The sequence below is a fragment of the Anabrus simplex genome, chromosome 1, assembly GCF_040414725.1.
Source record: "Anabrus simplex isolate iqAnaSimp1 chromosome 1, ASM4041472v1, whole genome shotgun sequence".
Classification (NCBI taxonomy): domain Eukaryota; kingdom Metazoa; phylum Arthropoda; class Insecta; order Orthoptera; family Tettigoniidae; genus Anabrus; species Anabrus simplex.
Genome location: NC_090265.1, coordinates 1,173,089,136 through 1,173,116,121, shown reverse-complemented (window position 1 = coordinate 1,173,116,121; position 26,986 = coordinate 1,173,089,136). Strand labels below are relative to the sequence as shown.

The following is a 26,986-nucleotide window of genomic DNA, read 5'->3' as shown; positions in this document are numbered from 1 at the left end:
CAGATGGCATTGCAGTATCAATTCGCATTCAAAGCAAGAATGAATTACAAAATAAAATTTCTTTCAGATTTAATAAGTTTATGTTTGAAGCACATAAATTATTATGTTATTATTACACATATTATTATTATTACGACTTATGGTATTTATTCTGGCACGTAATACCTTGCTTGAATTTCGTAGTTGAGATTCTCAAAAATGGCTGCGTAAAGATGTTTAATATATCGGTTGTAGTCGGTAGGAAATCGTATTGTAATTATGCGTGATACTTGGTGAGACTTTATATTTTGGAATACCAGCATGGCATCGGAAAGGTAGATGCAGCTCATTTTCATTTAGTAGAGTTATTTCTTGCATGCTGCACGAACTCTCTGAAGCAAAATCAATACTTAAAATTAAGTGGGCCTGGCCCTAATATTCTTGCATTTATTGCACATTTCATCTTGAATTGATGTACTTTATCTATGTTTCATTTGCATAAAGCTGTCATTATCATGTTCGAACTGCAGGTTGTACTCTTACGAACTTCGTCCGTATGACAACCGCATGTTTACACGTAAACCTCGTTAGATGGACCTCGTTAGATTTGCATGGTCCTTTGTTTTTATAAATGAAAGCATTCCTTAGTCGTGACTAAAAGTGTATTTATTTTTAACAGATATTAATTTCTAAAAATGTATGTACTATAGATATCAGTCAAAGAGTCTAAACTGTGATAGTTTACAGATATTGAGATCCTATTGTCTTCTTAACCTATATGGTTCTGTCCCGTAGGATTTGACGGGCACATGCTGTTTATTATGCTCTCTGCCCTCTACACATGACTGAAGGTGGTACGGTTCATCCTGTAATTGAGGATGAAACATGAAAGAAAATTGTACAAACTTTGAGTTAACACAATTTATTAAGATGTTTGCCTTCGTTTGAAGAATGTACATAAATGTAAATAATTTCGAAAACTTCATTAGTCATTTTATCATTTTAACTTTATCATTTGTTCACTATTTGCGGGATTTAAAATATGCGCTCTTCAAGAGAGAAACTGGCTTACATATGCACTTCAGAAACGAGTACACTGTCATCCTGTGATATTAAGTTAGTTGACAAGCTGTTTTGCTTCACTTTTTTATTTCTGGTTTAGTTTTCTTGATTGTTCATCATGTGGCTTACGGAGTTTTTTTAAACATCGCTTCTTTTGGGAAATCATTAACTTAATCAGAATACCATTTTTAACAGATTATGTTTTTATTATATTGATGTTCATTTATAGAAAGGGGAGATGGTACGTCGTAAATATTTGTGTTGGTATAATTTCAACTTAGCCTCAAACATTTTTAACGTCATTGCCTTTAAGATTCTTAGTTTGTCCAAGATATCTTTAGAATTGTAAACCGATAACGTTACATTTGAATTGTTCGCTTGGTTGTACAATTTGTTAGTCCCAAAATTTGCAGCCCCAGTATACACTATTTGTAATTAATTGTATATATAGCACCTGCTTGTTGTTGTAGAAACTGGGTGATATGAGAGTAATAATGACATGTGTCCTCATATAACATACAGTATTGTTGGTGGTGAAAGGAAAACCTACAACCTGTTTTCCAGTCATTGACCGTTCAGGGATGTAATGAATGAAACATATATAGGCTGTTATTACAATGGGGTCGCCACTCCCAAGGTGATTTATTAATGAGTGATAAATGCTATGAAATGATAATGGAGAGTGTTGCTGGAATGAAATATGACAGGGAAAACCGGAGTACCCGGAGAAAAACCTGCCCCGCCTCTGCTTTGTCCAGCACAAATCTCACATGGAGTCACCGGGATTTGATGTTGGTGGTGACATGCCTCCAAATAACTAGTCTTAATTATCGTCTGTATAACAAGTCTTGGCAGCCTGAATTGAGTTGCATCTACAGCATTTCTTCCCGTGATCCTAATAATTCGAATTTTACACACTACGACTTGCAGCAAATTACCACAGTTTATGAAACAAGTTATTATACATAAGCATATCACACAGGATTTATGAATAAATAAATCCCTAATTCCCAAAATTAATCAACTAAATAGAATTTCGGAAGTAGTGTGTTTTAGTCTTTCCCGTGTTGTTGATGTAAGTTGCACTACTTACTGTTCACAACAAAATTTCTTAAATGCTCCGTCATCTGTGTAGAGCAGTTAATTAGGTCCTTGACTTCCGTGAGTAAGGTTATGGAGTCAAATTGTTACATTTTATACTGCTTAAAAGCTAGAAACTTGTGTTGGCTGATTTTCAGACACTTAGAAGGAACATTTTCTATTCTCCGACATCTGTAACAATTAGTAATTACAGGGACTTGGAGATTATTATTATTATTATTATTATTGTTATTATTGTATTGGAGAAGTTTTGATCTCCGTACTTGTTACCTTTGTTATTGATTCACGAATGCAAATTTAGCATATTGTTGACTTTTGTCAAGAAAATTCTGTAAAAACAACAAATTAATTAACTAGCCTCCTATTCTGTAAGTTAAATGAGTAATTTTGCTACCGTAAATATTGATCAATGTCGCCTCTGTGGTGTAGTGGTTAGCATGATTAGCTGCCACCCCCGGAGGTCCGGGTTCGATTCCCGGCTCTGCCACGAAATTTGAAAAGTGGTACGAGGGCTGGAACGGGGTCCACTCAGCCTCGGGAGGTCAACTGAGTAGAGGTGGGTTCGATTCCCACCTCAGCCATCCTTGAAGTGGTTTTCCGTGGTTTCCCACTTCACCTCCAGGCGAATGCCGGGATGGTACCTAACTTAAGGCCACGGCCGCTTCCTTCCCTCATCCTTGCCTATCCCTTCCAATCCTCCCATCCCCCACAAGGCCCCTGTTCACCATAGCAGGTGAGGCCGCCTGGGCGAGGTACTGGTCATACTCCCCAGTTGTATCCCAGACCAAGAGTCTGAAGCTCCAGGACACTGCCCTTGAGGCGGTAGAGGTGGGATCCCTCGCTGAGTCCGAGGGAAAAGCCGAACCTGGAGGGTAAACAGATGATGATGATGATGATGAAATATTGATCAATGACATACCTTTAGTACTATATGTTGAGTATTCAGCCCGAAGGCTGGTTGATTTCTCAACAGCTCTCCCATCAGTTGTCATAGTCTAGGCGTCACCGAAGAGACATATGAGGAAAAATAGGAGTGAAGTGGTTTTCCGTTGCTTTCCTTACCGAACCAGAAGTTGCCAAGGCCACTGAAATGTATACGGACTAACCGACCTTATCAGCGACACTTTCACACCATTCACGCCAGGGACTGGCTGAATGAGGAATGACATTACTGGCATTACTTACAGCCTACCTGAAGTCTTCATCTCGTCAAAGCGAAGGTTGAGACTGAAACAGGCCAACGAAAGTAACAATTTTGTTCTAGCTCATTATTGTGCAGGTACAATGGAATTTTCATACCATTACTTGATATCTATCCACTATCTCGTAGGTAAAGCATTGTAGTTTAAATGTCCCAAAATTGAGAATTCAATAATAATAATAATAATAATAATAATAATAATAATAATAATAATAATGATAATAATAATAATGTCATTTGCTTTACGTCCCGCTAACTACTTACGGTTTTCGGAGACGTCGAGGTGCCGGAATTTAGTCCCGCAGCAGTTCTTTTACGTGCCAGTAAATCTACCGACACGAGGCTGACGTATTTGAGCACCTTCAAAAACCACCGGACTGAGCCAGGATCGAACCTAGCATGTTGGGGTCAGAAGGCCAGCGCCTCAACTGTCTGAGCCACTCAGCCCGGCAATTGAGAATTCAGCGGACATCATTGCTTAGTTTTGTGGCACACTAAATTCCAGAATGAATGGTAGGGGCATGCAGTGCATATTACCAGCACCTGAAAAAAGTGATGCAAATGTTCGTGACAAAATTCTGTTCGATGGAATTTTAACAACATTGCATGATGGAGAATATCTAATTACGTTAAACCCTGCACTTGGTTTTTCTCATGTCACTGCAGCCCAGGGCCATGAGGATGCTACTCGAGTTCGACCACAGTTTATGTCCATCAACACAAAGGCCTACATCGTCCAGCTGTGCGTCATTCCACATAGTGAATTTTCTTGTGGTATTTCTGTCATTCTTAAAAATAAAAATAAATCCTATACAGTCCATGAAAAACCTTGGCCTGCCAAGGCGACCGATGCACAGTCAGATAGCCTGCAGATATTGAAGTGTCACATGGTCAATATGGCGAAATCTTCAACCGTATTGCTTGACTTTCATGATCGGGCCGGGCATGAGCTTAACTTGACGGGTTTGATCCAGGCTCATTCTCGTGTCGGTAGATTTACCAGCACTAAAATAACTCCTGTGGGACAAAATTCCGGCACTTCGGCATCTCTGAAAGCCGTAATAGTTAGTGGGACGTAAAACAAATAACATTACATTTCATGACCATGTCCGCTGTCTCAAATATCAGACAGCTCTTTAGTTGGTCTCACATGGCCGAATGAATCCCGTTCCAGCCTTCAGTTCAGGATTAAAAATCTTTGGACGAACTGTAAATCAGGGTTTCTGGGTAAGAGCCAGGCAGACTGCCTTACACTACAGGGCTTGTCATTCTTAAGAACTTGGAAAGATATCTACGGTACTGGAAGGTAACCTAACCACGTCAATTTTTAAAGCACGGAGCGAGTTGGTGGTATACTATGGGTCGTGTAGCTGTAAGCTTGTATTCGGAAGATAGGGGGTTCAAACTCCACCCTCGTCAGCTTTGAAGATAGTTTTCCGGGGTTCCCATTTTTACACCAGGAAAATTCTGGGGTTGTATCATCGGGCCACGACCGCTTACTTCGCAGTCCTAGTTCTTTCCTATCTAGTAATCGAAAACCAATCTGAGTTAATACGACTTTAAACAGTTTGCAAAAAAATTAAGCAGTCAGGATTGATAGCACCTCGCAAAACAATGTATAATATCTAAAGAGAACGTGCACGCTGAAAAATTTACTGAAGAATAGCGTTCTCTCAACATGTGACATTTCGAAGCTATAGGAGTTATGCATATCTTTGCTGCCCCTCATTTTCTTTATTCGGGGAATAAATTAAGCTCTTTTATGCTCCTTTTGTTTCTTTTTACTATTGTAATTAGGTGTGCGAAGTCCGGAGAATATTTTATTTTTTCGTCTTTCACACTCCTTCCTTCATCATCATCATCATCATCATCATCATCATCATCTGTTTACCCTCCAGGTTCGGTTTTTCCCTCGGACTTCGCGAGGGATCCCACCTCTGCCGCCTCAAGGGCAGTGTCCTGGAGCTTCAGACTCTTGGTCGGGGGATACAACTGGGGAGTATGACCAGTACCTCGCACAGGCGGCCTCACCTGCTATGCTGAACAGGGGCCTTGTGGAGGGATGGGAAGATTGGAAGGGATAGGCAAGGAAGAGGGAAGGAAGCGGCCGTGGCCTTAAGTTAGGTACCATCCCGGCATTCGCCTGGAGGAGAAGTGGGAAACCACGGAAAACCACTTCGAGGATGGCTGAGATGGGAATCGAACCCACCTCTACTCAGTTGACCTCCCGAGGCTGAGTGGACCCCGTTCCAGCCCTCGTACCACTTTTCAAATTTCGTGGCAGAGCCGGGAATCGAACCCGGGCCTCCGGGGGTGGCAGCTAATCACGCTAACCACTACACCACAGAGGTGGCAGCTCCTTCCTTCAAAATAATAAAAGTCAGGCTGAGTGGCTCAGACGGTTGAGGCGTTGGCCTTCTGACTCCAACTTGGCAGGTTCGATCCTGGCCCAGTCCATGGTATTTGAAGGTGCTCAAATACGTCAACCTCTTGTCGATGGATTTACAGGCACGTAAAAGAACTCCCACGGGACTAAATTCCGGCACCTCGCTCGCTCCCTCCCCTTGTCTCCCTCTTCCTCACTTGCTCTGTAGCGCTCCAAATCCGAGTTGAGTTGAGCCGAGCCTAGCCGAGTAGCACAGGGACGAAGCGTTGGTCCGAGCGGAGTTGAGCCGAGCGGGGCCGATGCACTGTGCACAGGAACTCTGCGCCGCTGGTTGCACGCGTGAGATTTTGGGCTTTTGAGAGGCCCTGCCTTAGTACTTCCTATTCGTCCTTCTTTATGCGGCTGATAACGTAGGTGTCATTCCAATTCATCAATCAATCTGCATCATTCCAGGAATTGAAAATAAATTTAAGGGCAATATCAATCTGCGCAACAAAAATTTCAGTCACCGTGAACCTTGATTCAAAATTCGTTACTCTCCCTCCTCATCAGTTACCCCCTGCTGCTACATCAATCTTCTTTTTCTACAGCTTTTCCCACACCTGTGGGGTCGCGGGTGCGAACTGTGTAGCACATGTGGATTTTGTCCTGTTTTACGGCCGGATGCCCTTCCTGACGCCCACACGATATGGAGGGATGTAATCACTATTGCGTGTTTCTGTGGTGGTTGATAGTGTAGTGTGTTGTATGAATATGAAGAGAAAAGTGTTGGGACAAACACAAACACCCAGTCCCGGGCCAGAAGAATTAATCGGAGGCGATTAAAATCCCCGACTCGAGAGGGAATCGAACCCGGGACCCTCTGAACCGAAGGCCTCAACTCTGACCATTCAGCATATGAGTCGCACCCAGCTGCTACATCAATACTAAGCAAATTCCTTTAATACTTTAAAATAAACAAATTAGTTATATTGTTTATTCTGTTCTAGGCTTAACAGCATATGTCTTTATGTTGATCAATGCTGGTGGTTTAAAATTGCTTACTTGTTAAAAATAACCAAGACAAAACCCATCGTAAGCGTATGCAAATTTCCTTCCTAACGTAAGAACGTGCTTTTTGTAATGGTAATGAAATGGCATATGGCTTTTAGTGCCGGGAGTGTCCGAGGACAAGTTCGGCTCGTCAGATGCAGGATTTTAATTTGACGCTCGTAGGCGACTTGCGCGTCGCGATGAGGATGAAATGATGATGAAGACGACACATACACCCAGCCCCCATGCCAGCGAAATTAACCAATTAAGGTTAAAATTCCCGACCCTACCGGGAATCGAACCCGGGGCCCCTGTTACTAAACGCCAGCATTCTAACCATTTAGCCATGGAACCGGACTTAATGGTATGAAACACGCTGTAAGTATTTTTATATTGCGATGTGAACTTACAAAATGTCTCTAAAAATGTGCGTGGATTCATACGCATTTATGGTGCTGGCGCTATCTAAAGATTCTTATGACCAGAATAAGGGAGGAAATGCGGGATTTGTGTCAATGTAATTATCAACTAATTAACTGGAGAAAAATTCACAGGGTTGTACGGACATAAGATCATCAAGAAATGCATCTCGCACTTCTGAAGAGTCTCATAATGCTAACCCGAATACCAACGTCAACTATTTACCACACATTATGTATGTATTTATTTTATTATTATTATTATTATTATTATTATTATTATTATTTATTATTTATTATACATAAATATATATTCATTGTAGCGCTCAGTCTGCAAGCCTCTGTGAATTTACTTACTGCTGCCACAATCCTCTATTTGTAACTAGATCTGTGGCCTCGTTTAGTTCTATATTTCATCGTTAGATCGTTAGAAACTGACTAACCATCGTCGTCTTAGTTTCCCTCTACTTCTCTTACCCATTATTCTCCTAGGTAACCTATCCTCCTCCATTCGCCTCATATGACCCCACCATCAAAGCCGGTTTTTGCGTACAGCTTCATCCATCGAGTTCATTTGTAATTTAGCCTTCATTTCCTCATTCCGAGTACCATTCTGCCATTGTTCCCACCTGCTTGTACCAGCAATCATTCTCGCTTCTTTCATATCTGTTAGCTTATGAATAAGATATTCTGAGTCCACCCAGCTTTCACTCCCGTAAAGCACAGTTGGTGGGAAACAGACCGATGTAAGGATAGTTTCGTAGAAAGGCAAATTTTCATACTATTGCACCTATTTTCAACTTCCAAGATATTAGACTGCAGGCTTTCGGCACAATCTGTAATTAAGACCACGTCGTGAGCATAGGCCAGATTGCTATAATGGTTTTCACCTCAATCCCTCCCAGCCACTTAATACGTTTCAGCAGATGATCCATATAAACAAGGAACAAAGGTGAAAGATCATAGCCTTGTCTAACCCCTGTAAGTACCTTGAAACAAGAACTCATTCCACTATCAATTCTCACTGTAGCCCAATTGTCAACATAGATGCCTTTGATTGATTTTAATAATCTTCCCTTAATTCCATAGTCCCGCAGTATGGCGAGCATATTTTCCCTCACTACCCTGTCATATGCTTTCTCTAGATCTACAAAACATAAACACAACTGTCTATTCCTCTCGTAACAGTTTTCAATTACATGGTGCATACTGAAAATCCGATCCTGACAGCCCCTCTATGGTCTGTAAACACACTGGTTTTCATCCAACTTCCTCTCAACCACTGATCGCACCCTCCCTTCCAAGATGTCAGTGAATACTTTGCCTGGTATACTATTCAGTGAGATACCTCAATAATTGTTGCAATCCTTCCTGTTCCCTTGCTTATAGATAGGTGCAATTACTGCTTTTGTCCAATCTGAAGGTACCTTACGAACACTCTGTGCTAATCTTATTACTCTATGAAGCCTTCCCACTATACTTCACCATTTCAGCTCTGATTTCTCTATTCCTGCTGCTTTGTGACAAGCAAGTTTATTTACCACCTTTCCCACTTCCTCAAGCATAATTTCACCAACATCATTTTCCCCCTCTCCATGAGCTTGGTTGTTCGCGACACCACCAGGAAGATTTCCTTTTACGTTGAGAAGATTTTCAAAATATTCCCTCCACCTGTCCAGTGATTCTCTGGAATCTGTTGTGAGTTCACCTGAATTACCCAAAACATGGTTCATTTCCTTTTTCCCCTCCCTTCCTAAGATTCTTTATTATTGTCCAGGAAGGTTTCCCTGCTGCTTGACCTAGCCTTTCCAGGTTATTACCAGAATCTTCCCACGACTTCTGTTTGGGTTCAACAACTACAGTCGAGCCGCTGGCTGTCCGGCCCTGACGTTTCTCAGACAGTGTTGCCGATTTTGAACCATACGATATAAACAAACACACACACCTGAAATATTTCACGTATATGTAAATCAGATTGTGTGTTAATGCGACGGAAATGCGTACGGAAAGGTGCGAAAATTACCTCTAATATATTGAAAACCAACACTAGTGTAATCATAATAATAAAACGTTCCAATTAAAATTATGTGCACTCAATAACAGCGTAAATATAACAAAAGATTCCAGTCGAAGTTATGCACATTCCAAGAACAGCGTAAAGATAACAAAACACTGCAGTCAAAGTTAAGCACGGTCAGAGAATAGAATAACCGTAACTCAAAAACAGTAGGCTATAGACGTAATATAAAGTAACATTAAAACGGAACTGTGTGAATAGTATCACCGTAAATTTAATAAGTCAGAATAAAAAACCCTAAAATAGTATCAACGTGGCAATAAAAACGACGCTTTTCACGGTTGTCCTACCTACTTTTAAAGCGTCACAAACCCGATCCACCACTTTTGTAACAGGAAGAAGAGGCCCACTGTTATCACGCTCTTTCTCAAAATATTCACGTAGTCGGTATATAAATTCACGGCTTTGGCTCTTATAACAACTGATTTTTTCTTACTCGTTTTCGTTGATCCACTGGCCATGTCACAATAACGAAAACAAACGGCTTACACACACAGTGAATGCATGCACTTCATGCAGGCTAGCGAGGAACTGAGGCCACGTGTTTCTCTTCAAAGAAGTGGCATCACCGCACTAGCAGTACAAGATAGTCATGGCGACATGAACGGTGATTGGTGCTTGCTGTAAAATCTTAAATCTGGCGCGCCAGTGACGTCAGGCATTGCAAACCGTGACGATTATTCTACCACTAGCAGAACTCTTAGTATTCTTTCTTGTAAAATACCTTTAATTAAAACAATAATATAAAATCGACGAGGGGTGTAGGTTTCAATGATTAAATATTAAAATCATACGGCACATTGTCAATTCATAACAGTGTTTTCAAGGTTATATGTATAGTTTCAAATCGCCGCAGGTTGGCAATACTTTTCTCTACTCTAATTTTTTCTTTTCATCACAATCTGTCAGGGCCGGACAGCCAACAGCTGGACTGTATTTGTTTCGCTCTGTTTCTTTCATCTACGTACAATTCCCTGTCTGCATCGGCCCTTGTTTGGAGCCATTTCATATAAGCCTTCTTTTTACGTTTACAAGCTGCTCTCACATCATCATTCCACCAGGATGTTCGCTTTTTCCCATCATTACACACAGTCGTTCCTAGGCATTCCCATGCTGTTTCTATTACAGCATCCCTGTATGCCACCCATTCTCTTTTTATATCTTGAGCTTACTTACTGTCCACTGTTCGAAACTTCTCACTAATCATATCCATGTACTTCTATCGAATTTCCTCGTCCTGGAGATTTTATACCCTTATTCGTTTGCAGACAAATTTCACTTTATCATAGGCCTAGAGATATTTAGTTCACTACAGATCAGATCATCGGAAAATCCCCGAAAAACCCGTACATTCCAAACAGACTTCGTGAATAGCCTTAAGCACAGTCTAGCCGAGGCAAGCAACGGGAACCGTCGTGCCGTGGCGAGTGTGTCGGTTGAGAAGAGTGGGGTAGAAGGGGGAGTGGACGGGTCAACCGAAGTGTGACAAGGAAGATGATCGGTGTAGAGCAGTTTAGAGTCGCCGTAGGAAGATGGCAAGGAAGAATAAAGATGGGAACAATCAGAAGAAAAGAAGGTGAAGTGGAGATAGGTCTGAAGGGGGAGTTGCATCACTAAGGGAGAAAATAAAAACTTTGGAAGAGAGGTGAAGAACTTGAAGCAAGAAATAGCAGACGACAGTCAAGAACGTAGAAAAAAAATCAATATTTATGTACGGTGTGAAGGAACAGAAGACACAAGCTAAGGTGGACACTATTTATAAAGTGGTAGATATTGTTCAACATAAAATGAAAATCAACTTACGCGAGGTTGATATATAGGGTGAACAAAAAATGCCGCACGTGGAGGTCGGCTTGCGGTTCCTCGTCGAAATTCACGACAAAAGTTTATCTTGCAAAACCTAGTCCCATCAATAGGTTTAATAGAAATGCGAGTTAAGAAACGAAACTCTGGCAACGCTGTAAAGGCGTGCAGCGTGGCCAAGCACAGGTCGGATGAACTCGGCGCTTTGCCGGAGCTGTCTCATTAGCTCAGTGAGACGAGGTAATACCATAAATGCCGGTTGTGCGGACGCGCCAGTGTTCGAGTCACGTTCGCGCCGACTTTTTTCAGTTAATGTATCAAATTGTATCCAATGTACACCTCCACTATGCAATACACTGTGTTCTGTCTTACCGTTACAGTTACCTTTCTTTAAACATTCAAACATGAAGCTCTTACAGACGTAAACGACCACTTTGTTTCGTCCATGGCACAAATAAAGCCAATACGTAGAACATAATAGTGGATGCAGTAACATCGTCTCTATTTAATGTGGTACAAGGAAACACATACAGTACAATAGGTAGGCTACACTGGATTGCCCATTATGCTACGCGCAATTATTCCATAGTGTATTACGTGTGACGTCCAGTCTTATCTTCACAGAGCCGGTACGTACACTTACGAGCAACGTTCACTTCACAGCAGATGTTCAAAGCGACCATCTTGCATTTGCAAACACTTCGCTACTCGCTGGAGCATACTTTGCCGGACCCTACGCAACACACTTGTATCCACCATTGCCGATGTAACATGCACGCGAGCTATTAGGTCTTGTAAATCCATGGGTGGAGTACTATAAATATGTTCCTTTTTAGTGTCCCCACAAATAAAAACTCAAGGCAATGGAAGAGGGTATGGGAGTGAGAGTGGAAGAAAGGCAGGATTCAGAAAACAGTCTCGGAGAAGAAGGTCTTGGTGGTAAAGAACGTGGAGGCCAGAACTTTGGACATCCACGACCAATCCATTTCCCTGGAAATGCTTTATTTAACCAGTTACGCACAGTCATTCTAAAGTGTGGCGGTGCACCATCATGCTGAAACCATAGCTGTCGCCGAACATCAAGTGGGAAGTTTTCTAAAGCGTCAGGCAAAGTATTGCCCAGAAACGTACGATAGCGGGGCGCATTCAACTTGTCGGGCAATAAGTAAGGGCCTAAAAGCACTCCTCCCACGATTCCAGCCCGCAGGTTTATGTCAAAGCGTGCCTGAAAGCCACGTTCACGGGTGACATGTGGGTTGTGGTCAGACCAATAATGGCTGTTGTGATGGTTGAAAATACCTTCCCGAGTGAAGCTACATTCGTCACTCCATATCACATTCTTTATAAAATGTTCGTTATCTTCAACTTGTTGCAAAAGCCATTCACAGAACTGTACTCGTTGAATGCGGTCCTCTGGCCGCTGGTGCTAAGTTAACGTATAATGATATGGATGCAGTTTTTCGTCGTGCAGCATGTCAACAACCTTGAACTGCCTTGCAATATCACGGGTACTTCGCTGAGGTGATTGGTGAACGGCTTCAAGAATGTCGTCCTCTGTTTGTGGAGTACGTCTAGTCCTTGGACGACCTCTGTCCACTACTTGTGGACGAAGAGTACCGGTTTCCCACAGGCGTTGCTCAAGGCGACGAAAAACATTCCGATTGGGATGGTGCCTTTGAGGTTACCGTGCTGCATACTCACGAGCAGCAGCAGCAGAATCTTGGTTATTGGATGCACCCAACACTAAAAGCATATCGACGTATTCGCCGTTTGTGTACTCTATCAGGAAGCCGCCCTACATGCACTTGACAGGACCAGTTATGGTTGTGAACTGCGTGGTTAGTCGACTCATGCATTCAGTTGAATGGATCACACTGTCATGTGTTCGACTATTGTCATGTGACAACAGGATGTCATGCTTACAAACGCAGTTACACGACGGGAACTAGGGACCTGACATCACACACACAAAATAAAAAAAAACACCTGACGTAGATTCGAGCCGTAGCTCCATGGTGCATGTGGGTTTGATAACCCAGCAGTCTACTCAGTGAGCTGCGATGGCGGCTACAGTAGAGCGGGTTGATGCACGTTTCTCTATTACATTCCGATGCGCTGCAGGATGTGACAGTGTTGCCAGCTTCTTGTTTTCGACTTGTTTTCCAACAGCACCAGATCCGATTTGGCTATATAAACTTTTGTCTTGCAATGGGATGAGGAATCACATGCCGACCTCTAAGGCAGCATTTTTGTTCACCCTGTAGACAATATTGTGAGAGTAGGAAAGGTGAGGGACAGTAGACCAATAAAGGTGAGACGCTGCTATCCACATTGATGCCGGGCATAGTGGTAAGGAACGCTGGAAATCTGTAAGGTGATAAAATGTGGATTAAAAGGGACATAGGAAGAGACGGGAATGAGAATTACAAGACTCTAAATAAACATCTAGCGAGGGCAAGACTGCAAGGGTTGAGGGCGCATATTAAGGGCCAGATATGGCAGTGACCAATGGGAAATGGACGCGGAGGTGGTCGGTGTACAAACTCAAGGCAATGGAAGAGGGTATGGGATTGAGAGTGGAAGAAAGGTAGGTTTCAGAAAACAGTCCCGGAGTAGTAGGTCTTGGTGCTAAAGAAAGGTCAATAGGAGGCTGTGTGTTAATGGAAAAATTCGATGAGACATTAAAGGATATGAGAAATTGGCAGGTGTCACAAAGTATAGTGAAAGTGAAGATATGTGTGAGATGGCGAAGCGAAGAGAGACTGTGGCTATAGGGAAAAGTCTCTCTTCGAACGGGTTAGGGACCCTGGTGGATTGTATAGCCCTAGCCCCCTGAGCACAAGGAAGGCCATGACTCAGAATATGTCCGGGATGCCCATTCCCATTCCATAGCAACTGGTATCCCTACTCTCAGGACAACTTACTAGGCCACTCAGCCGTTGCCCATGGTTCACGAACTAGGACGTGACTACAGTAACCCACACCATAGAACCAATGGTTCGTACATAATTGCAGGAAATGTTTTGCGCTGTAAGTAAATGTGCCGTCCACTAAAATTGTTGATTTTTGCACCAAATACTTGAGATTAGTTATTATCGAAAATATAAGTATGTTAGTGAATCTTTGACCAATCGTTCTTCGTCGTTATAGGTTTCTGTGTACAGCTTCATGCACCTCTTGCGAAGTTTTAGATAGTGTTGGATGACATTTATTTTCGTGTGTAAGTTCCGTATTGTCAGGTTTATATCCCTGGTCAATTTTTCCTGCATTTCTTGTGGGGCTGAGCAGATTTCTCTCCTAATTTAATTTTGAAGGTCTATCAAGTTTTCTTTACTGGCTTTGCGTTTCGCGGCATTTGTAATCGCCTGGTGGTGTACAGTTAAATGGTTGTGATTTCCTTCTGTATTTAAAAGAATGTCATATTCAACAGTTGTCGCTATTTTAGCGTTGCACATTTTCACTATGCACCTCCATTTCTGTTCTTTGTTTTTGTAATCATTTCTGTATTTATATCCATCAACGAAAGTTCTTTCCTTCTTTGACTGTATATTTAATCATGCTGGTTATGGGCGTTGCTGCAGACTGAGATACGAACAAAATGAACTGTGCACCAGTTGTGGGGAAGTGAGTGAGCGAGCCATAGCTTCGCGCGGAATTTCTCCTATGAATGCGCTACGGCTATTGAGCCAAGTTCTGCTTTCGGGAGATGGTAGGATTCGAACCCCATCGTCCGCTGTCCTAAGAGTAGGTTTCTGTGGTTTCATGTTTTCACTTCCAGGCAAATGCCGGAAGAGTTCCTATCGATAGGTCACAACCGATTCCTTCCGCCTCCTTACCCAATTTCATTCACCATCATTCATTTCATCATTAGCTCCTCAACTGAAGTTGGCGTCAGGAAGGCCATCCGACCGTAAAACATGCCATACAAATTCATCTCACGTCATCCCAACCCCGTATCAAGAAACGGGCCTTAGGTGCAGACATACGTACAATCAGTGCTGCGCACGCACACGGAAAATAGCCCCAGAGCTATCATAATAGGGGAGGGGACAACGGTGTGGGAAGTTGTTGTTGTTGTTGTTGTTGTTGTTGTTGATGATGATGATGGTGATGATGAGACCGCGAGGCATATTTGCGCAGGGTGCGAGATATCACTGTGGGGGAGGGAAAAACGGTGGGGAAGTAGTTGTAAGCGCGAGGCATATGTAAACATTCATGTCCATAGATTACGGAATCTTCGAGTCTACGACAAAATACTGCATCATAGCGATAATGTGCAAACTATACTGTGGCTGGACAACACGGAAACACATGACATGCATGGCATGCTCAGTACAAGACTGATTATGATTACTTTGCCTGAAACAGTTCGTGTGGGCAGAGGTCTTGGGTACAGCAGTTCTAAGGGCGTGTTGTGTGCATTTGGCACACTGTATTCGAGCTGTAGGGAAACAGAATAATAATAATAATAATAATAATAATAATAATCACTACTTTTACGATTTTTGGAGACGCCAAGGTGCCGGAATTTAGTCCGACAAGAGTTCTTTTACGTGCCAGTAAATTACAGTCACGAGGTTGACCTTCAGATACCACCGGGCTGAGCCAGGATTGAACCTGCCAAGTTGGGGGGTCAGAAGGCCGGCGCCTTCACCGTCTGAGCCACTCAACCGGGCACAAAAAACACATTTGGATGATATGTGTAGCTGGATCATCGGCAGATTACAGGCCAGCCCCAGTTAGCGCGTGTTGGGCCGAAAGTTGAATGTTGCCCGTAGCGTCGTTTCACGGCCGTGGAGAAGATTCTAGGAGAGAGGAAACATTCAATGGCAGTATGGGCAAGGTCGACCATATGCTACAACACATCTTCCGTCAGATTGTGAACCGTCGGCTTGGAGAGGTTCAGTATGGTTGGCGATTCGCCAGATTCATTCCCGTGACACAAAAGCACTGCGTGGTTCATCAGATGTTTCTTGCCACTGTGATTAGACCCAGGAACAGTGGGGTAGTGTCCTGTTTTCGAATGAGTCGCTGTTTAACCTGGAGAGTGACTCTCTCAGTCTGTTCATCTGGCGTACCCCTGGGACACATTACAACCCTGCCAATTTTGTGGAAAGGGACCGATTTGTTGGCGCCAGTGTTTTCGTCCGGGACGGCATTATGTTAGGTGCACATACGCCATTGCAAGCATTTCTTAGGGTTACTGTGATAAATGCGGTCTATGGGGATGACATCCTGCGACTTTTTCGTGTTGTATATGGATGATGATCCCCGCCCAAACAGGACTAGCGTGGTGGACGAGTGAGTACCTGCAACACGAGAACACCACGCGTCTAGGGTTGTCAGCTCGCTCCCTGGACTTAAATCTGACTGAACATGCATGGGACACTAAGTCTAAGGATTGCAGCCCTAACACCGCCACCACCAGTGCCACCCACTGTCAATATCCGGTATTCATGTAGGCTTATACCTTGTATCAGTATTATTGTGTCAAGAGACACGTCGTTGTAAGGTCATCTTTTAGTGCACACATTATCGCCGTGTCCCACTTTATTCCGCGGACCTCGAAAATCCCTTACGTTATGGACACCATTGTATATGCACAGCCTGATAATACAGAAATTTAAACTATGACTTTGAATTACCATCTTGGTATTCTCTTGCGTTTTCCACCGTTCGGGTAAATATAGTACCTACATGAGGATTAGTAGCTATGCCTTCCGTAGTCTAAGAGACGACTACTTTAAAACGATGTACCCCGCTTATTGCACTGAACATTCAGAGGTAAAAACCTGGTGATCGATCTTGTGGGATATCCAGCTCGGGCCCGTCTTTACTTTTCCCCCTGTGCTCATGTCCGTCTCTGTTTACTATACGTATTTTTATTTTCAAGTCTCGTAGTCCTTATCCTCCGACCTACCTTCGTAGCCACGGGTATTAGGAACATTGTTCGATTCCGGTGCCGATAGCAGCTATTAGGCCTAGATTTCTCTTGACTTCACTCCCTCCTTGTCAAACTCTGGCGTATAACATTTTGTCCTTAATGGAAATAATATTACTGACATCGAATAGCGCGACCGGTCTGATTGGGACAGGGAGGGTTGCACACAGATAATAACAATGTTACACACTGAGGACTTCGGTGTGCAAGATTTAGCTTTAGGGCAGTTCACATTTGCAATCCTCCCTGTCAAATGGTGAACAGCCGCCACTGCCATAGATTCAAATTAGCACGGATAATCAGACAGTCTATATTCATAAGTGCGTAATCCCTTAACATAAACCAATACAACAGTAAAAGAGAGCGTAAAAATAGCCTATTACATTTTTGGTATTTGAATTTGCAAAATGAAGAGGTTTATTTTATTTTTTGGGGACCTCCGGAACAAAGCCCACTCAGCCAGTGAATTATGTAGGCCTAAGTACGTGATTTATTTTAGTTTTTGTTGGGATACGGGAAAAAAGTGTTCATCTTTTCGTCATAAGGTTGTTTATGACTTTCAGTGATACACACGAGCAGGCCATGGAACAGGAGGTGGGAATGGAATAGGTTTTAGTAGGTTAATATCGATGCTAGGTGAAGGTTTTAAATCCGCAATCAGAAAGAAATGCATATAACTTAAGGTAGGCGGACTAGTCACCTTTGTGGAGAATTGACGTAAGAATAGGGGGTAATTGGTATCACAGTGACGTTTTTGTCTAGGTAGCGTGGTGTGGATATCCAAGGAATATGTGATTAAGATTTGCAACTGTATCAGCTGAACATGAACAGAACGGAGATCGTAGTACTTGGATTTTGTGGAAGTGGTGAGGGAAATAGCCATGATTAAATTTCTTTCTTGCAATTGCTCTGATGAATTGGTGCGAATAGGTACGCATATGGTGCGGAAGTACTTTCGGAATATCTGAATGAATAAGGGCATCCACGTTGTTGGAAGGTATTATGCCACTCGTTCCACCTGATCAATGACCGTTGGCAAAGCAAGGAGGTGTAATCCGATGGTGGGACATGGGCTTTTACCCATACAAATCCGGCTCCATGGCAAAATGGTCAGCATGCTGGTCTTTGGTCCAATGCTCGCCTGCCAGGCGCCAACTCGAAAAACCTGTATTAGGCCTCTCCGGAGGCTACACGCCTTTATTATTATTATTATTATTATTATTATTATTATTATTATTATTATTATTATTATTCACACAAATGGATCTTTTTCTTTTCCGTGTCTCAATTCGATGTACCACTTCAGTAATCTTGTGCACGATAATCAATGATGTTTTTCCTGAGTTAATGGTTTGTTGACTCTGCAGTGCTGACCTGGAATCGGACAACACGGCCATCATCCGCTCAGGTAGCATATTGCAGGGCCCCCAAAATGGCTGTGTAGCTCGGCCGTAAATATGGATTTTGTCGGAGGTAGCTTGAATTTACCACAGCCGCCAGAATTTACGCCGATAGAAGCACTAACCATTGTATTACAATCCTTTGATCCATCAGTAGACGTTTCTTTCGTCAGTAGCGCGTAGTCAGTACTACGATAGCCAGCTTTGATATCTTGTGGAGTATTGAAGAGTGTCTGTATCGAAACAGCTTGAGATTATATTTTCCCGCTAGATACTGCCTTCGTAGATGGAGAGAAGGTTCAAATGTTTCAACTAGCAGAGCATTCGTAGGTGTTGACTGCATTACTTCGATGCACAGTCTAAGGGCCTTCCTTATATTGACGTTTGTCTAGTTTGGCTAACAATGTTTTGGAGGCTGTATCCACTTCCAAAATCTAGTAGAGGTCGAATCAAGGATCTATACAAAAGCAGCGCAATTTTCGGGTCAGTCCCACCATGAACCGCTAATGACTCGTGATGTGATGAATGTGCGGAAACTTTGTCAGTTTATGGTCGGTGAGAAGTCAAATATGGCACCACCACCTTGTAGGGAAATATGTAGGTAACCAAGTGAAGCGTTTGGTGTTCTCAAATGTCGAGTGTTGATAGAGACTGCTGATATCGTTAAACCGTGGTTATGAAGCCAAGGAGTGACTGTCTGCTTGGCAGCCGTCATCTCTTCTTGACTCTTGTCCAAGGATTTAGCTTCTGTATAAATGCAAATATTATCGGCATACTGAAAAACTTTTATTTCAGGAGAAAAGATAGATGTGAGATCGGCTGTGTAAATGTTAAAAAGCAACGGTGCTAGAATTGAGCCTTTTGCAAGGTCTTGTGATGTCATTTGAGGACCAATTGTCATGACAGTGTGAAACATGATTAGTTATCTATCATGCAGTAGGCCTCCTTCCATAGAGTGCAACCTCCGATATTCAACTTTATTAGTTTGATAGCATTATTACGGAATGGGAAGGATCCACAACTACCTTCATCATATCGCTTACTATCCTTGATATCCTGCTTGTTCAAGACTATGGAAAGGATGGTTAGGCATCGATGAGAATGGTGGATGGAACATCACAAGTTGCTATCACCTCAACAGATGGGTTTTCGACGTGGCAAAGGTATAATAGATACACTTGTACATCTACTACTACTACTACTACTACTACTACTACTACTACTACTACTACTACTAATACTAAAGGCGCATGACCTCCCTCCGGAGAGGCCTGGTGCAGGTCTTTCGAGTTGACGCCTGATAGGCGACTCCTTGGACCAAAGACCAGCATGCTAACCATTTTGCCATGGAGCCAGATTTGAGTGGATAAAAGCCCATGTTCCAGCATCGGATTATACCTCAGCAACTGAGGCTTCGAATAAATACTTCTGAGAAATGTAGGAAGCGTAATTTGTCTTCTAAGACCGGGATAGGTACGCTGCCATGTGCAAAACAGAGATCAGTGTACAATGTTATAACGCAATTGTTATTGCTCAGACCAAGTTGGATGTCTGTAATTAGATATAGCATTTTAAGTTTAAGTACACGTTTTGCTTTCGCTTGAGTTTGATGTACGATGAGAAAGTTAACCTATGAAACGTCTGTTTATACTGATGGAGTGCTTCACGCCTGTCATCCAACGCAGCTTGACGTTATTTATCCCCACCAGGGAGTTGGTGATCGTTTGCTGTATACATATGGTCTGTTCTGTGGAATTGTAAGGCAGGCTGCTCGATTAATAGAGTCACAGAATGTTTAGTAGTCTTTGACCGTGTCATTCGTTTCGTGGTATTCCTCCAGGATTAGATCTATTATCTCCTTGTAACTTGCCCAGCCAGCTTGTCGAGTTTTCCGACGATATGTTGGGTAGATGGTATGAAGAGTGGTTGATGGATTGTTCGACGTTAATAATATCGGAAAGTGGTCATATCCTGTAAAACCTTCCAGGAGAAGTCGAGTGCTATTGAAGGAGATATGAAAGGTTTTCTTTGTTGCTATTTTGCTTTACGTCGCACCGACACATATAGGTCTTATGGCGACGATGGGACAGGAAAGACCTAGGAATGGGAAGGAAGTGGCCTTAATTAAGGTACAGCCCCAGCATTTTGCCTGGTGTGAAAAAACCACGGAAAACCATTTTCAGGGCTGCCGACAGTGGGATTCGAACCCACTATCTCCCGGATGCGAGCTCACAGCTGCGTGCCCCTAACCGCACGGCTAACTCGTCCGGTTGGATGCGAAAGTAACGTCTACTGCTGAAGGAGTTGACAGGAGAACGCTGCCCGTTGTAGCGTGTTTTCCACTGGTTGTGAACTGGAACTCTAGTCTTTGAGGTGGAAGGACGTTTAAATGTAAAAAGAGAGGACATCTGAGAGGTAGTAGTAAAAGTAGAGTTGGATAGGTATTTGGTGGGAATTGGTGCAAGTACATGGGAAGGAAGAGATGGGAATTCCTTGTGTAATGTAATTGCTGGAGGAGTGTTATTCTGATCATTATTAGCATGCGTGCTTGTGGATTCCATTTCTAGTGCCTGCTCAGTAGTGTTATTTAAGTATGCCATATTATATTATAATCTTACGCTGTCGTTCGTATTCTGGACAACTGCGGTCATCTGTACGATGAGGGCCAGAGCAGTAAATATAGTTAAGCAGATCTGGAGTAAGGCACTCTTTAGTTACGTGACTTTCGCCACAGCATACACAGCGTGGTTTGCTACGACATTGTTCGTTTACTTATCCGTGTTCAAGACTTTGGTAACAAAAGGTTACATTCTGGACATATGGCTGTACACCACATCGAGTGTTAATTACAGTGAGTCACAATGAAACTCATACATCAGCATAATATTTCTTTGAGTATTTCTTCTTCTTTATCTGTTTACCCCCCAGGGTCCGTTCATCCCTCGGATTCAGCGAGGGATCTCACCTCTACCGCCTCAAGTGCAGTGTCCTGGAGCTTCAGACTCTGGGTCGGGGGATACAACTGGGGAGGATGACCAGTACCTCGCCCAGGCGGCCTCACCTGCTATGCTGAACAGGGGCCTTGCGGGAGAATGTGAAGGTTCGAAGAAATAGACAAGGAAGAGGGAAGGAAGCGGCTGTGGCCTTAAGTTAGGTACCATCCCGGCATTTGCCTGGAGAAGTGGGAAACCACGGAAAACCACTTCCAGGATGGCTGAGGTGGGAAGCGAACCCACCGCTATTTAGTTGACCTCCCGAGGCTGAGTGAACTCCGTTCCAGCCCTCGTACCACTTTTCAAATTTCGTGGCAGAGCCGGGAATCGAACCAGGGCCTCCGGGGTTGGCAGCTAATCACACTAACCACTACACCACAGAGCTTTGAGCATTTACCAACAAATATACAATTTTCATTTCAAGCTGGTTTTAACTCACCCTGCTGTATATAGGTCCTTGAAGCTACATTACCTACAAACTCTGTATTGCGATGGATATCCCTTGGCTCATCTAACGGGCAGGCATGGATCGTACCAATTTTTTGCAGTATGATGGACTTTTATTTTCTCCCATTCTTCGCGTAAAGCAATTTCAGGCCATCTTTCCGTTTACAGAGTCATGAAAAACAATGATATTGTACAATTCCAATCGGATCTAGATAGTTGTATGTAAATATATATAAGACTAAGCAGAGCTAGACTACCACTCCAGAACCAGCCTACTCTATGTGGAATCCAACTACCGACTTCTAACTCTATCAAACTGCTCGTTATTCACATCACGGACAATCTAATATGGAATAAGCACGTGGAGGAAGTGAGGTGTAAGGCGTACAGAGCACTGGGTGTTTGTCCGTAAATGTATCTCGGGAGGAAGAAGTAAAGCACTACGAACGGCTTATATTTTCCTGGTGCGGCCCACTTTACTATATGGCCTTCCTGGCACCCAACGACAACGGAAAATATGAGAAAACTAGAGGGTGTCCAGCGACGAACAGAACGTTTAATTAACAAACACATCCTTTTGCCACCAGTGAACTTATTATGTAATCAAATAGACGTAGCCTTCCTTAAGAAATCCCTGACACACAACACACACCTCTCCCCTTTCCACCACCTTCAGCTTAATTACCACGGGTTCAATTCCCGGCAGGGTCGTGAATTTTAACCATAATTGGTTAATTCCCCTGGCACGGGGACTGAGTGTATGTGTCGTCTTCATCATCATTTCATCCTCATCACGACGCGCAGGTCGCCTACGGGTGTCAAATCAAAAGACCTGCATCTGGCGAGCCGAACTTGTCCTCGGACACATCCCGGCACTAAAAGCCATACGCCATTTCATACACTGCTCAGTTAAGAGAGGCAAAGGAGTTAGTTACTTTTGTCCCTCCCCTCGCCAGAACAACCTGATATGTAAACTGATTTTACGCAAGGTCTGCTCGTACTTGGAATCTTCTACCATCTGAGGTTAAACTGCTTCCTCTTCCTCACTTCCTCCGCGCAGTAAAGAAAATGCATATGTAAATAGAAACCCATATGTGATGTATATAACTTGTATAAATTAGAATTGCAAGAAAGATGGGTGCAAGTTCAGTTGAATGTGGGTGAATGTGTATGCGTGCGCGTGTGGGAGTGGTTGTGAATGAGTGTGTATACATGAGTATGAGTATAAATGGCTGGGTCTTCTTACTCTAATAGGTATAGAATAGATCAAGCTAATTATTATTCTAAGAGTACAGTGTTTGAAGTGTAAACATGTAAATTTAAAATTGTCTACATATATGTAAATATTCAGTAGAGTTTATGTACACATACATGTGGGGATGGAGGCACTTCCGTGTATGTGGGGCTTGTCCTTTCTCCATCTGCCACCCCTATATTGTACATTTACAATTTAAGGATAATAATAATAATAATAATAATAATAATAATATCTTGTTTCCTTATTGCCACTTCTAAGTGACGCCACAAGTTAAAGAACAGTTACACAGGATCCACATTCTCACTATGTGAGCTTTGTACATGGGGTTGTTATCCTGATAATACTTGCATTGGTCATGTATTCCAAGTTTTTGATCACTAGCAGGCAAATTGTTTTTCGGTATGTTCAGATACACATTTTTATCCATTATCCCGTCAATGTTAGTCAACTTTCCTACCCCAGTAGCTGCCGTACACCCTTAGACATTAATACCTCCTCACACTTGGACGCATATTGATATTTTTTAGCTCTTCATTCAGTTTTCTCCAGACAGTAACTTTCCCATCTGAACCATAGAGGTTGAATTTCCTTTAATCTGTAAATATTACCGTTTCCAGAAGTCAAAATCTTTTCCCATGTGTTCTCTAACAAACCGTAACCTCTTCTTTCTGTTCAGTTTGTTGACGTACAGTAGGTTTTTTCCTACTTACTCTTCCATGCCTGTTACTTTTATAGATGGGCTTTCTTCCCTGTATACTCCTCTACCATCACAGCAAATTTTGGAGCAGTAATCGTTGAAATCCTCTTAACTTCTTGTAGTAACTAACGTTCATCTGTGGAATTAAAGATTATTTTCTGACTCACTTTGTCCTTATTTTCAATCCGGTTGGTAGTTTTGCTTATAACACATTACACAGTTGAATGACTTCTGTTCAAAATTTTGCCAATTTCTCGTAATGATTTTCCTCTTTTATAATGAAAAAACACCGTCTTTTGAAGACTGGCCTTTTTGACGGCTCATTACACTACGTGTCTTTACGATAGACTGAACTCCCGCGCTTCGTATTGCACTTGACAGTCAAACGTACGGTATTTATACCTGGTCCATCGAGGTCTGTATGAGTTTCCTTGTGACCTCGCACAGTAGCATTATACCAAACAATCAGAGATACTAATGAATTAATGTTATTTGCTGTACACCCACTAACTACTTTTTAAGGTCTTCGGAGACGCCGAGGTGCCGGAATTTAGTCCCGCAGGAGTTCTTTAACGTGCCAGTAAATCTAACGACACAAGGCTGTCGTATTTGAGCACCTTCAAATAACACCGGACTGAGCCAGGATCGAACCTGCCAAGTTGGGGTTAGAAGGCCAGCGCCTTAACCGTCTGAGCCACATCAGAGATACTTGTGTTAATTTATGGATAAGACAACTAACAAGTACTGACATAATAATACAAGATGCACACGTTACAGTGACAAATATGACAAATTAAATCACCCAACTTTCTGTTCATAGCGAAACACACAAATTACGATCGTGTTGAGTTTCATTGTGATTCACTGTAAGTATAGCCTACAAAAGATGAAAAAGTACGACTTTCATATACAACACACGACAGTTGTCGAAGCACATGTACAGTCTGTCCGTCTGGCACGATTTTACGGTGGAAGCGATGTACTTCTGATATTTTCTTATCTGATTGTATTTCTAAAAGTAATTCTTTCTCCGAGAATGTTGTACGTACCGCACGAATTAGATCTATCTTCACCGTTAGGTACCTTGGTATGTAAAGACCGAGTGAGGGGGATTGTAATTGAGCAAGCCTGTTCGCACAGATAGCGGAAGAAAGTTCTATTTGCACCCTATTACGTCCCTTCGTAATAATGTCCATTTATTTCAGTTCGCATTGCCCTAATACACTTTCCTACGAACATTGAATGTAACCGTCCGATGTGTTTACTGTAGTTACCACGCCTGCCACATACGGTTTATGTTCTACGTACACAATGGACAGTCCTTCATCAACTAGTTTATAGAAGTACTAGCAGTTACCCGCGGCTTTGCTCGCGTAGATTTCGTAATTTGATAAAAGTAATCGTTCCTCAGTTCTGTATTAAGACATTATCTGAAAATCCCTTAAGTATAAAAACTTACCGAAAAATTGAGTTTCATTTACCTCCGAAACTCCTTGTAAACCACGTTTCATGTCCGTAACATGTTAAGTTTTTTACATATACTGTAGACATACCGGTACTCATTCTAAAAATTAACCCGCTCTTTCAATTATTTTTAGAAAACAAACAAAACGCGCGTTTCTTTATTTTTAAAGGAGATTCCAAATGCCCATTTCCACGTCTGTAACATCTTTAGTTTCCGAGATATAAGTATCCTCGTACAAAAAATTCAATAATTTTTCAATCCTTTCACCCCCGCTTAAGTGGATTTTTCCGAATGCCAATTTTCACGTCTGTAATATATTCAGTTTTTTAGATATCACTATCCTAATAAAAGGAATTCAACCCCTTTTCAGTCCTTTTTACCACCCCACCCCCTTTAAGTGTTTTTTCCAAAAAATGCATGTTTCTTTATTTTTAAAAGAATAAAAATACCAATACTGTAAGATATGCTCATTTTAAAATTCACCCCCTTTTTTCTGTTCCCCTTACATGGATTTTCTGATAACAAATTGTCTGTGTTTCTTTACTTTTACAGGAGATTTCAAATACCAACTTTCACGTCTGCAACATGTTACGTTTCTGAGATATACTGTACACATAGTCTTTTCTAAAATTCACCCTCTTTATGAGTCCTTAATATTAATTGGAACTTCCAAAAACAGAAAAATACGTGTTTATTTTTAAAGGAGATTCCTAATACCTACCAATTTTCATGTATGTAACATTTTCAGTTTTTCAGATATGTGCCCTCATAAAAGGTACGCAACCCCTTTTTCACCTTTTTCACCCCCTGAATGGTATTTTCCGAAAACAAAAAACGCGTTTCTTCATTTTTAAAGGAGATTGCAAATTCCAATTTTTACGTCCGTAAACTTCTAAGTTTTTGAGATATAGATATACTCATTTAAACTATTCAACACCCCTCCCCCCTTTTCACGTCCTTAGAGACGGAATATCCAAAAATCCTCCCTTAGTGAGCACCTACACTCTAATATAAACGTATCACCAAAATTTCATTTCTTTATGTCCAGTAGTTTTGGCTCGGCGATAGTGAATCCGTCAGTCGGTCAGTCAGTCAGGACATGTTATTTTGTGTATATACCCGTAGATGACTCAGGCTGCGTGCTGCTTCTTACCTGTTAACTTGGAGCGAGCGGTCTTGCTGTAGGCTGACATCCCCACAGGCTGTACAGCAACCGTAGAATGGGCTGACAGAATGGGGCAGCTATACTGAGAGTCAACTCAAGACCTTAGCGGTCCCTTTGATGTTAACCAGACTTCTGGTCGGTGAAAAGGCTTCCGCAACGCCAAATAGTTCCCTAGGTTTGTTACTTGTTCCTGAAGTCAGGAGCTTCCTTCAGTTTGGTTAGATATTCTGGTGAACTGACTTCACGAATTAAAATTTTTTGCCCTGTATAAATATGGAAAATATATCACAGGTTGTATGTTATTCGGGTTCGTTACCAACTCTTATATTTCATACGTAGATGGCTATGAATAGTTATTGTTTTCAGTGGTGTATGTAGCAAAATAATAATTATTTAATATGATATTGATATCTTATTGCACTATGTACTTAGTAAGCTTTGTTCGAGTTCATTTCGTTGCTGATAAGTTCGCATAATATGTGCGACGTTGAAGATGGATCCAAGAAAACTGTTGGCAATACTGGCTACAACAGCATGTTCAGTTTCATAATGGCTGCCAA

General features: G+C 42.2%; 1 protein-coding gene across 1 annotated transcript in view; it reads left to right on the top strand.

The window, feature by feature from the left end:
- Window positions 1-239: 239 nt before the first annotated feature.
- Window positions 240-26,986, top strand: part of RhoGAP93B (MyTH4 and RhoGAP_KIAA1688 domain-containing protein RhoGAP93B) — a 435,660-nt gene continuing 408,913 nt past the window's right edge. Inside the window, exon 1 of the mRNA XM_067151129.2 lies at window positions 240-314. Coding sequence (XP_067007230.2) covers window positions 301-314 — 14 coding nt within the window. The 5' untranslated portion in view covers window positions 240-300. The remainder of the gene's footprint in view (window positions 315-26,986) is intronic.